At 54.0% G+C, this 11,134-nt stretch overlaps 4 protein-coding genes across 4 annotated transcripts; all 4 read right to left on the bottom strand.

Moving 5' to 3' along the window:
* Window positions 1-294: 294 nt before the first annotated feature.
* Window positions 295-3,127, bottom strand: SNOG_08725 (hypothetical protein; the record flags this gene model as incomplete). Its single annotated transcript, XM_001798983.1, has 3 exons — window positions 295-1,417; window positions 1,467-2,863; window positions 2,972-3,127. The coding sequence occupies 3 exons, from the start codon at window positions 3,125-3,127 to the stop codon at window positions 295-297; spliced, it is 2,676 nt and encodes an 891-aa protein (XP_001799035.1).
* A 702-nt stretch (window positions 3,128-3,829) lies between these two features.
* On the bottom strand, window positions 3,830-8,275 carry SNOG_08724 (hypothetical protein; the record flags this gene model as incomplete). Its single annotated transcript, XM_001798982.1, has 6 exons — window positions 3,830-3,974; window positions 4,029-4,260; window positions 4,313-4,415; window positions 4,529-4,580; window positions 4,627-6,303; window positions 6,375-8,275. The coding sequence occupies 6 exons, from the start codon at window positions 8,273-8,275 to the stop codon at window positions 3,830-3,832; spliced, it is 4,110 nt and encodes a 1,369-aa protein (XP_001799034.1).
* A 540-nt stretch (window positions 8,276-8,815) lies between these two features.
* SNOG_08723 (hypothetical protein) lies at window positions 8,816-8,984 on the bottom strand (the record flags this gene model as incomplete). Its single annotated transcript, XM_001798981.1, has 2 exons — window positions 8,816-8,897; window positions 8,959-8,984. 2 exons carry the CDS (start codon window positions 8,982-8,984, stop codon window positions 8,816-8,818), a joined length of 108 nt encoding a protein of 35 aa, XP_001799033.1.
* A 246-nt stretch (window positions 8,985-9,230) lies between these two features.
* On the bottom strand, window positions 9,231-11,095 carry SNOG_08722 (hypothetical protein; the record flags this gene model as incomplete). The annotated part of the gene is made up of 2 exons (XM_001798980.1): window positions 9,231-9,322; window positions 9,376-11,095. The coding sequence occupies 2 exons, from the start codon at window positions 11,093-11,095 to the stop codon at window positions 9,231-9,233; spliced, it is 1,812 nt and encodes a 603-aa protein (XP_001799032.1).
* Between the last annotated feature and the right edge of the window lie 39 nt (window positions 11,096-11,134).

Genomic DNA, 11,134 nt, shown 5'->3' with positions numbered 1-11,134 from the left:
TTGCTGTTGTGAGACTCTCTCATTCATCCATTTCGTGATACTCCGCTCTAAGCACATACGCAGGAATTTCAAGTCTTGATAAAATTCGAATAATAAAAAAGCGATGCTTTCGTAAATTCATATTACCTCGTGTATTCTTCTCTAGACTGCGTGATAGTTTTTCCTAATTCGCCCAAAACGCCTGTTCGTACACGCCGCGGTTTAAAAAAAAAGGTACAACAATATAGGGGTATCCCATCCCAAACGCTTCCGATAAAGCAACTTCTACACAAGAATCAATGTCACCTTGCATCGTTATTGATAATCATACCAAGTCCCCTCATCATACGTGAATCCCTGAATGCCAGTGATGTTGTTGACGCCATTCGCGCCATTCGCATTCGGCGGTGGATTACCACCATTCCCATTCAGGTTTGGATATCCGTTGATACCACCACCAACAGGACCTCCATTCATCTGTGGACCAGTTGCAGGATTATTGGCAGGAAACACACCGGTCGGAGATTGTGTGCTTGCAAACCACGAGGCAATGTCATCGATACTGCTAGGATTCCAGTTCTCGAATCCAGTCGCCAGCTGAGTTTGATCCCGGAAGATCCAGTCCTGGCCTTCTCGGATAAGCTGGTCGACGCCTCCGAATAGCTGGCTGGGCGAGTTTCCAGCAGTGCTCTGGCCATCGATGGAATGCCGTCCTTGGGTTGATGCAGGTGTCGGTGCGGTGAAGCTTGTGTTGGAGGGGGTTGCGTGGTGTCGCTGGGTACGCGTGTAAGCCAGTGCGTTGGGGTCGTTTGGAGGTAAAGACTCAGAAGAACGCGCGTAGGGGTTCATGCTTACGGAAGTGTTGTTCTGAGGCATCCGGTTCAGATACTGTGGTGTTGTTACAGATGTGATGTTCATGCTGTACGGTTGCAGGGATGGTGAGGCCTGATCGGCAGGAGACGGATGCTGATCCATTAATTGTGTTGGGTCCCGGTTGCTCGTCTTCGGTGTGCTGACCTCGTTCCAAGGGCCAAACTTGGAATCGGTTCGTTTGAGTACTGCTTCAGCCTCTTCAGGTAGCTCGACCTTCCAGCGTTTGGATAGAACGCTCAGAATGCCGAGAGTTCGCCGGGCGCACAACCATCCTTCTGCAATTTCCTCTAGATGCTTGACTCCGTGGATGATGTCACGTTTCGCATTCTTCTCTGGCAGGTTAAGCAAGTGTATCGTACAGGCTGAGTGGGCGATATAGACGCATATGTTGCAGATCTGACGGAGTCCATGCGACCGCTTGTACAGACGGAGTAACTTTGAGATCATAGCGGCAGCTTGGGTGCAGAGCTTACGAGGCGACACATGTGCAGGTAGTGGTGAGTTGTTCGGATTGTACTTGAGAAAGGGTCGGAAGAGGTGGATGTATAGTAGTTGGAAGAACATGCTGCAACAAGGTCAGTAGGGCTGTCGAAGAGATGGAGAGTTGTACTCACTGCATCACGAGCATATGTGGCAGACCGCCTTCCTTGGGCTCCAGTTCCTTTGGCAATTCTCTCCTCCACGTCTCCAGCCGCATATGTATCTCACTAAGTCTTTTGAGCTCAGCCTGCTTCCCTTTCGCCTTGTCCATGTCGATGGGATTGTAGAAAAAGTTCATGAGATCGCTGGAGATCTCGCACAGCTTCGTGATCTGCAGGGCGATTGCGCGCGTCCTGGTGGGTTGAGAATGTGCTTGACTGATTCCAGAGTCTGTGACGGCACTCCAAGTCTCGGCATCTTCGTTGGGAAAGACTTCAAACTTCGGGACCGTGACGATGGTGTTGTGCAGCTGCGGCAACCGGCCGAGGTAGTTACTCCAGCACTTGTCGAACAGGAAGCAGCCCCAGAATGTGATGCGCCGGGCGTCTTCCTCGTTCTCGTCCATGTTGCCGTTGCTGTGCATGCCGAGATTGAGGCCAAGGTCGCACGCCATGCGGAAGCTCATGCCGCTGTACACCCAGCCCTTGGCCTCTCTGCCGCACCCAGCTTCTCGCACGGACATGAGGGCGAGTGCTTGCACCGTAGGGAGTGTCGGAACCTCGTGCAGGTCGCCCTCCATGATCAGCCTCTTGGCCTCCTTGAAGAAATGGTCGCCGGCAGTGGCAGAGTCGTCGCGGACAGCACGCGCCCCCGGCCACGAAGAGAAGTGACAGCCCAAGGCCAGCATGGCGTTGACCAGCAGCGGGGTGCAGTACTGCATCCGGCGGTTCGATCCTGGCGGCGGGCGGCCGAGCTTGAACTCCTGGAGGAACAGGCTCTTGGACAGGGTGGTAAAGAAGCTGTAGTGCCAGCAAAAGTACATGCTGATGAGGTGCTGCACGAGCTCCGGGTCCGAGGTGGCCGAGGTCCACGAGCAGAAGGTGTCCTCGTTGGACTGGTACTCGTCCGTGTACGTGTCGGGCGAGTCTGCGTCGTCGTTGGCCTTGTCGAGGTAGATCAGGTGCGACGTGCCGCCAATGTAGCGCGTCGACCCGTCCTCCAGGCGCAGCTCGCCCATCTTGCCGCTCAGCTGGCTCTCAAAGGTGGGCTGTCCCGGGCCCAGGGGCGGCGTGGACGCGGGGCTGATCTGGTCGTCGTCGTCGAGGTCGCCATTCTCCTTGGCGAGGATGTTCTCGGCGACGGTGTCGAGGCTCTCGCAGGTGCGGATCTGGTGGACCAGGTCGGCCACGTCGTCCTCCGGGTAGTTGAGGATGGCCTGGATCAGCGTCTGCAGGGTCGAGTTGCGCGTCTTGAGATTGTCAATGTCCTTTTTGTAGACGCCCTTGCGGCGGTGGTCCGAGTTGAGGTCGTAGACGCACTCGGTGTTGTAGACGGCGGCGCAGGCTGAGCACGCGGGCGTGGTGCCGTCGCACTGCTCGCGCTCACATGTCAGCGATGCCGTGCTGCGATAGGCGGTTCAACGTCGCGACGCGGAGATGGTGCGCCCGTCCGCCGGAGAAAGGCAGTTCGCGTTACGTACCTTGGACTTCCTCTTCCTGCACGGCACGCACGCGCTCGAGATGCACCTGCGCTTCTTGCCGTCGTCGCCGTTGCCGTCGTCCCTCTTGCTCCGGCGTCCCTTCTTGGCAGGCGCGCCCGGGGGCAGATCCGCCGCGCTGCTGGTGTGCTGCTCCATGGCGGCGTCGAGGGTCGCGGTACACAGAATGTGGGGTGAGAGATGGCGGGGCGCGCTTTGACAGGTGAACAGTGAACAGTGAACAGTGAACGGCCAACGGCGGACGGCGGACGGCAGCCTCCAGTACAGCGCCCCGTTAATCAGCGGCCAGAGCGAACAGTCGGTCGTGTTTCGAGTGTCCTGCGCGAGACGGGAACATGGCTGCCCAGGCTCGATAGCAGTCGCCCGTTGCTGCCATCGCACCGGAGTGAGAAGCCCATCACGACAGAACGCCCACGCGTTCCGGCTCGCTATCAGCCCATGTCTGATTGGCCCGCTGCTTAGCCCTTATCGGTCCCTCTGCTCTCCCGCATGAACATGCTCGCTCACTGCATCGATAGCTGCAGCATCTGCCTAAACAAGCAACCAAGATGCATGCCGGATGCCTTCACATATCCCACGTCTGGCATCCTGGACCTGAACCTAGCGACCATCGTCTTACACCCGAGGGTAGCGCAGTCTCGAATCGGCTGACATCTAAGAAAGACTTTCGGATTATCGGGTATATAGTACAGCGACTGTCAAGAAAAAGGAAACATTGGGGCCCCAAAGTGTCGTGAAGTATTCCAGCTACCACTGAGCCCATGACGAAAAAGCACACCTGATACCTCCTCCTGGAGCCCTTCGCGGCCCCAAAACCCCACGCACTCTCGTTCCACCACCTCAGAACTCATCAGCGTAGCCCTCGTCGTCCTGGTCAGCCCTGAAACCACCACGCGGGTCCGGGTCGTCGACCAGAATGAACGGCTTGCCCTCGGCATCCTCGTTGGTATTGCCAAAGAGACGCATGAGATCTCGCGTGCCCATCCTACCACCGTGTTAGCTCACCTCGTCCCCCACAGCTCGACGAATATGAACTCACTTCTTCATCCGATCGCCATTGTCCTCCATGATCTCGCCAATCTCCTTCGTCTTGCGCTCCTGCATCTCAATCAACTTGGAGTCGACTGTGTTCTTGACACAGAGCCGAGACATGAACGTCTCTTCCTTCTGCCCGATGCGGAAGACGCGGCAGAAGGCTTGCTGCTCCGAGGCTTCGTTCCACCAGGGGTCGACCATGATCACGCGTGATGCCATGGTGAGGTTGAGGCCCACTGTTGCTGTGTCAGTATATACACGCACAACAGCGCTTCAGCAAAAACTTACAGCCACCACACCGCAGAGATGCCAAGAGGATGTTGCACTTGTCGTTGCTCGCAAACGTGTTGATGGCCTTGTCTCGAGCACCGAAGCTCATAGTGCCAACGTACTACAATTTGGTTAGTAATGCTCATTCCAAGATACAAATTGGGCGACGCCATCGTCGAGCCTGGATGCCTTCGCAGAACCAACTTGCACCACTAACGGGAATAGTAGACTTACTTGTTCAGCTTCCCAGCCCTCGTGTGAACAAATCTTGCCAAGAATCTTCACCCTGTTGCTGTTAGAAGAAAAGCGTCTCAAAAAGTAGATCGACTTACATGGCCAGAAACTGCGTATAGATGATGATCTTGACCTTCGGGTCCTCCTTCATCCAGTTCAAAATCTGAGCCTTGATGGCAAGCGTCTTCGCTGAAGGCAGCACCTCCGCACCAGCCATAGAAAGCCAGTCTTCCGAGATGTCTTCACGGTCCTGGGGCTGCTCACGCTTCTTTGCTTTGCTCTTCTTGGATCGAGTCCCTTCGGCTACCGCCTCTACCGGATTCATGTCGTCCATGTCGCACGGCTGGCACGTCTTTGGTGTTGACCCGCACGTCTTGCATGGCGCATGTTCATTGCCTTGTTCAGCTGCCGCGAGGTTGGAAAGATCGTTGCATTTCAAGCAGATCAGATGGCCGCAATCTGTGATCCAGGGGTCCTTCGGTGTTTTGTCGCACCAGCTACACTTAGCCCTTTTCTTGGCTGTATCCCAGCTTTCGCCCACTTTGAGGCTGCTCAGATATGGCTTGAAGTTGTAAGATTTGCCAAAATCTCTGCCGCTGCCGCCTAGGCCTGCCCCCTCTTGTGCAGTGGGTTGTCCGGAAGCCTCTTCAGGTTCTGATAATTCTTCTTCTTCGGTCTCGTCTTCTTCCACTTCATACACCTTCCCGGCGGCTTCAGCAGCTGTTCTGGCTGCTGCAGCAGTAGCCTTCTTCTTCGCGTCGGCAGCAGCCTTCTTCTTCACATCGATTGCATGCTTCTCTAGCTGCTTTCGCACGGCGATGATGGTGCGACCACGGGGCGTGGTACCGTCCACTGACTGCTCTGCGACGACGTTCTTGATGGCCTGGATGTCTTCAATCTCCAAGAGGTCTCGCATGACAAATTGCAACATGAGCACGTGGGCAGTGAGCTGACGGAGTCGCAACAGCATCACCAAGACGTTGCTATACGACTTGTTCAGTTGATCTTTGGCTTGCCACATGTTGATCCTCTTGGCGAAGCGCTGTTGAACAATGTCGTAGATGCACCGCTCGATAGGATTGAACTCGCAGTAGTACGTACCCTGACCAGCCATCGGAAGTTTCAAAATTGGAGCATTGAACATCCTGTCGGCGTGGGTTCGGCGAAGCATAAACTGGGAAAGGCGAACAAGCAGTCGCTCCGTGTTCTCAGCATTCTTGCTGTTGCAGTAGTTGTTCTTGAAGATTTTGAAACTGCCGGTATGTGGAACGCCGAGGAATTTGAAGTAGGGATAAAGCTCCGTCAGGCTGTTCAGGATTGGTGTACCGCTCAATGCCCATTTGTGACGGGCTATCAGGGCCCGACAGGCGATGGAAGTACGACCTTGGTGGTTCTTGATCGCTTGAGCTTCATCCAGCACAATGCGCAGGAACTGCGTCTTGTGAAGCATTCCTCTCTCTTTTTCGTACACATCCTTCCACCACGCGATCTTCTGCTCTGCTGTCTGGCATTCAATCGGTGGTTCGTTCTTGGGATAAGACTTCATCACTTCGCTATATGTGGTTAGGACAATGTCGTGACTTCTCAGGATGTCGCTGGCATTAGTAGAGTCGAGGCGGTTTCCGGATCCATATCGCATCACTTTAAGACCACATGCGGTGTGCTGTGTAATCTCCCTGCCCCATTGCGCCAGAAGAGATGGGCTAGCAACAAGGAGAGTCGTGCGAGGATGATGGCCCTTTCGCGGCTGTCCGTTGACAATATTTGCAAGCATCCTGGAGTAACTGTTAGCCTACATTCATAGCAGTATTAATGGCTTGAGGATATTCAGGACATATCGACGTACATTAGCGTCTTTCCCAACCCCATCTGATCCGCAAGCAAACCTCCACGAGGCTCATCGACTGCGTTCTCACGTCGTCGCATGAAGGCGCCGCCCATGAGCTGGTACCCCTTCAACGAAGTTGACATGCCCTTCACGAGCCAATTACCTCCAGCAGCTTTTACTGACCCATGACCGTCGAAGTCCTTGGTGGCTTGAAGAAGTAAAGCCATCTCGGAGCGAGCTTGTTTCTTGTCCGCGAGTGGCACACTTGCGATGAGCTCCTTGAGAGCGTCTCCCTTCCTTCTGGAATTGAAACCAGGCTGGTCGGGTTCGTCCGCGCCGGCTTGTTGCACGAAGACGTTGGCATGGAACAGAGATGAGGCTTGTTTGATAGCATGATCAGCTTCCTTTTTGCTCTTCGCTGTCTTTCGAGGGCCCCGGGCAGCAGACTTGGGAGCCGCCTTTGTCGCCTTTGGTTTAGCCTTAGCCTTGGAGCCTTTGCCTTTTGTGCTAGCACGCGAGTCTTGCGAGTTGTCATCAGTAGGTTGGATCTTCCTTTTCTTCTTCGGCAGGTCTTCATGCGCGTCCAAAGCAACCTTCATACTCTGCAACTCAGCTTCTTGCATGGTCTGCTCCTTTGGTGCCTTGTGCGGCATCTGTTGACGCGGACGTTTGCGTGTAGCTGTCGTCTCGAGGTCGAACTCATCCTCTGAAGCGTCGTCCTTGTCACCGTCGTCCACATTGGGCGTAGGGAAAGCTTCAGGGAATAGCGCTGGCTCCTCCTCCGCATCTTCATTCGATTTCTCAATGTCACGTGCACGTTTCCTCTTACGTGCTGTCTCGGCCGACCTGATCTTCAATAACTCGACATCTTGCCTGAAACTGAGGACTCCGTTCTTGCGCTTCAACTCGTTGTAGTGTCGCATCTGCCGCTGGTACTCGGCCAACGCTTGACGATCTTCCATTTCAGCCTCGTCTACCACGGGTCTCGGTGTCGAAGCAGGGGGCGTGATGGACGACATGATGCCTTCCAGATAGCCTTCAGGTGTAACATCAGTAGGTAAGTGACGTGTGGCTGCCTGTTTCTGTGCCGCATTCTTCTTTGCTAAATTGGCCTTCTGCATGCGGACAATCTTATCGAACACCGACATGACCGGCTTAGAGGGATGTACTGATGGGTGGGATGGAGGTGGCATATTCATCGGATGATCTCGGCTTCCTGGTGCAATTGGTGCCGGAGAAGAGCGTTCTGGGACGAAAAGGGAATTGGAGTCGTTTTCGAGTGGCTCATCTTGGACATGAGCCTGTTGGAAGTTGGAATTCTTCTGCTGCTGGGCATCTGATTGCTCATCCTGGAGCACTTCATCATGACCATGGCCATGTGTAACACTGCTGGAATCGACTGAAGGATGACCCGCGTTGGCGTCTTCCATGGGGATATCGTTGCTTTCTTGCGATTCTTGGCCTGGATCGCCCATGTTGGAGTCCGCCTGCGGAGGGTCGAAGGATCCCGGTTCAAGTCCAAGCTCCTCCTCGAAGGTCTGAGAGACTTCCTGTTGAACAGGTTTCGGGTTCGTGTAGTCATCAGGGTTGCCCATATGCTCCTCGCGAGCCGCAGTGCCCTGCGAGCTCTCGGTGTGTTGCGTCTCGGGTTCCTCGTTACCCTGCGAGCTCTCGGTGTGTTGCGTCTCGGGTTCCTCATCTCCGTCCAGCTCATGAACAGTGCTGTCTGCAGCGTCGTCCTCGGCATTCTCAGGCGCAGGAACCTGAGTACTCTTAGAGTCTTGAGAGACCTCGGTTTCTTCGTTGTTCGGCTGTTCTGGCATGGTCGTATCCGGGTCATCGTCGCCGAACAGTGAATCGCTGTCTTGAAACTCCATGTCCTGATCTGCGGGCTGCTGAACTTCGACACTGTCGCTCATGATGTCTTGATCGCTCATCGCTGGCTACTGTGATTGTTAGCTGCGAGTTGACATTGGGTGTGTGCGCTTCATACCTGATGGTAGGCCACTTGAGCCAGAAGGCGATTGATGGGGAGGCTTGTAAGATAGGATCTTACGGGAAAGATGAGTGGAGGTTGTATGTATGCGTTACTTGAGGAGGCTCAAGGTTCAGCGCAGTCTTCGACTCCCACCTTCGCGGAGCTCGAAGGTGAGGCACTGCACGGAGTAAACCGGGAAGCTATCAAGAAGGTTGAGTGGAGTAGTACGTAATCAAAGGTCGAAGTAGTAAAGAGAATAACCACTGTTGTGGTAGAAGAAGAGTAGTGTAAGAAGGACGGAGGAAGCGAAGCAGTAGACTTTTATATGGCCCTCTGAGGCTGGCGGCAGTGTGCACCGCGGGTTTGCAGGTAAAAGACATGGTGATATTGGATGGTGAGATTGCGCGAGGCGCGGCCGAGGTGAGCGTGCGAGGTGAGGGAAATGCTGCTGAGCAGATGGGCGTTTCAACCATCTGCAGCGCTATGGAGTACGCTGACGTCCTCCTGGCGCACGAATGAGCTCGACGATTGCTGTGAGGCAGTGTGATGTAGTCGCCACGAAGCTGTGAGATGAGTGCAGTTTGTTAGATTGTGTCGCAAACCCGACGTTGACTTGACACTTACAGCCGAAACGGAAGGAGCCACGTCATTTTTGAGAGTGAGGAAGGCGCGGTACAATCGCAACGAAGCAGCTCCGTAATTCTGCGCGAGCTCAACACATGTTTTCACGGAAGCCAAGATAAGGTAAAAGATGTCGAACTAAAGATTACAATGTATTCTGTTTTATGTACAGCATTAAAGACCTGATGTGCAAACTGGGTATCGGCAATGACCAAAAAGAGACGGATTAAGCAAATCGTGATACCGTCCGAAAAGACATAGGGAAATCATGACCTCTAGCACTGATTCTCCTCAATATTGGGGTAGAACCAAGCTGCGAGAGCTATGATGATATACGACGCCATAAGTAATACGCCTTCGAGCCAATCTGTAGACATGTTAGCAACTTCTCTGCATATGTGTCAAAGCGGGACGACTTACGAGATTTGCCGTCCTGGATAAGGTAGTTGACAAGCAAGACCGACACGAATAGCGTGGCAATCTGGAAAGTGTCGAAGTAGAGGGTCATGCAGTCCTTGCCCAAGATCCAGCCGAGAATGACGATGAGTGGGAAGACGAGCAGAGCGATTTGCATACTAGAGCCGACAGCTACACCGATAGACAGATCCATCTTGTCCTTGATGGCGACAGTGACAGCAGTGGCGTGCTCGGCTGCGTTACCAACAATTGGCAAGAGGATCAGTCCGACGAACGTGGTGGAGATGGCACCAGTCTCGGTGAGACCGTTAATGCTGTCGACCATGAACTCGGAGCAGAATGCCACAAGTGTGGTAGAAATAGCGAGGGTAACAAGCGCACCGACGACAGAAAGGGAAGGTGTCTCGAACTCGTCCTCTTCCTCCGCATTGTCCGCGTGGTTCTCGTCAGGGTTCTTGAAGATAGTCTTAGCGTTGACACCGCCTCCAGATGCAGCGGCAGTGCCAGCTCCGATGGCAGCGATACCGCGCGCCGCATCGCCCTCTTGCCTCTTCGAAGACTTGCGCTTCTCAACCTTTTGACTCGGGGCGTTGTACATGGTGGCGTGGGTCTTGAGCTGGAAGGTGAGGTAACAGCCATAAACGAATAGAAGAATGACAGCAGTGCCGCGCGACAGCTCTTGGTTCTTCTTAGCATCGCCATCTTGCACACTGTCCTCCGCAATCATGTTGTGGAAGACCGTTGGAATGATGAGAGACGCAATACAGAGTGCGAGCAAAGACGCGGCAGTCTGCGCAACAGTGACGTTGAAGAATTGCTCCAGGCGATTGACACCTCCGAGGAAGAACGACATGCCCAAGACAAGCAGCAAGTTGGACAACATACTGCCGATAAGCGAAGTCTTGACAATTGTGATCTCGTTCTTAATCAAAGCCTGTACGGAAACGATAAGCTCGACAGCGTTACCAAAGGTGGCGTTGAGCAATCCTCCGAGTGTCTCGCCAACACGGATAGCCAGCTCCTCCGTTGCAGAACTTAGCATAGCTGCCAGAGGAATAATGGCGACGAAGTTGACGACGAAAACTGGGACAGGACCGATGTGGGCGTAATTTACTGCAAAGCCGACAGGCACCATGATGAGGAGCACGTTGATCCATGCACCAAACAGCACGAATTTGACCTGGTCCATGACGGGAATCTTCCTCTTGAGTGCTCTCTTCTTACGCTCTTCCATTGACAGTTGGTCGGAGTCCACACGCGTGAGCTCACTCTCGCCCATATCATTTTCTTTTTCGTGTTTGCGGAAGATGCCCTTGAATTTGCCTCTTTTGGTGACTGCATTGCTGTTTTGACGAGGTGAGCCAATAATGGTGCTTTCATTGGACTGCTTCTCTCCGTCGATCGGGGGTAGTTCTCTGTCTGCTGAAGACCCGGCGAAACCGTTGGGCGAAGTTGTTGAAGTCGGTGTTGGCTCGGTGTTGTGGTGATGTTGGTCACCAAATTCCTTCTGTGCCTCCCGGCTCTCTAGCCTCTGTTGCTCTTCAATCGTGGGAGCAGCTGCACCTGAGACGGTCCATCGAACGGGATACTGGTTCTCAGCATCGCCTACTGGCTGATCTCTCGAGCGTTGTCGCGCGAATGGGTTGTAGTTCAAGGTGCCTTCGCCGCCTTGGGAGGATGCGACACGATGCGCATGTCGTCGTATTGAGTCTATAGACATCATGGTGGATTAGTCCATGTCGCATGAAGAGATTGAAACATT

The sequence above is a fragment of the Parastagonospora nodorum genome, assembly GCF_000146915.1.
Source record: "Parastagonospora nodorum SN15 chromosome Unknown scaffold_13, whole genome shotgun sequence".
NCBI classification, from domain to species: Eukaryota; Fungi; Ascomycota; class Dothideomycetes; order Pleosporales; family Phaeosphaeriaceae; genus Parastagonospora; species Parastagonospora nodorum.
The sequence above is the reverse complement of the archived record's forward strand: the minus strand, read 5'-3'. Positions and strand labels throughout refer to the sequence as shown.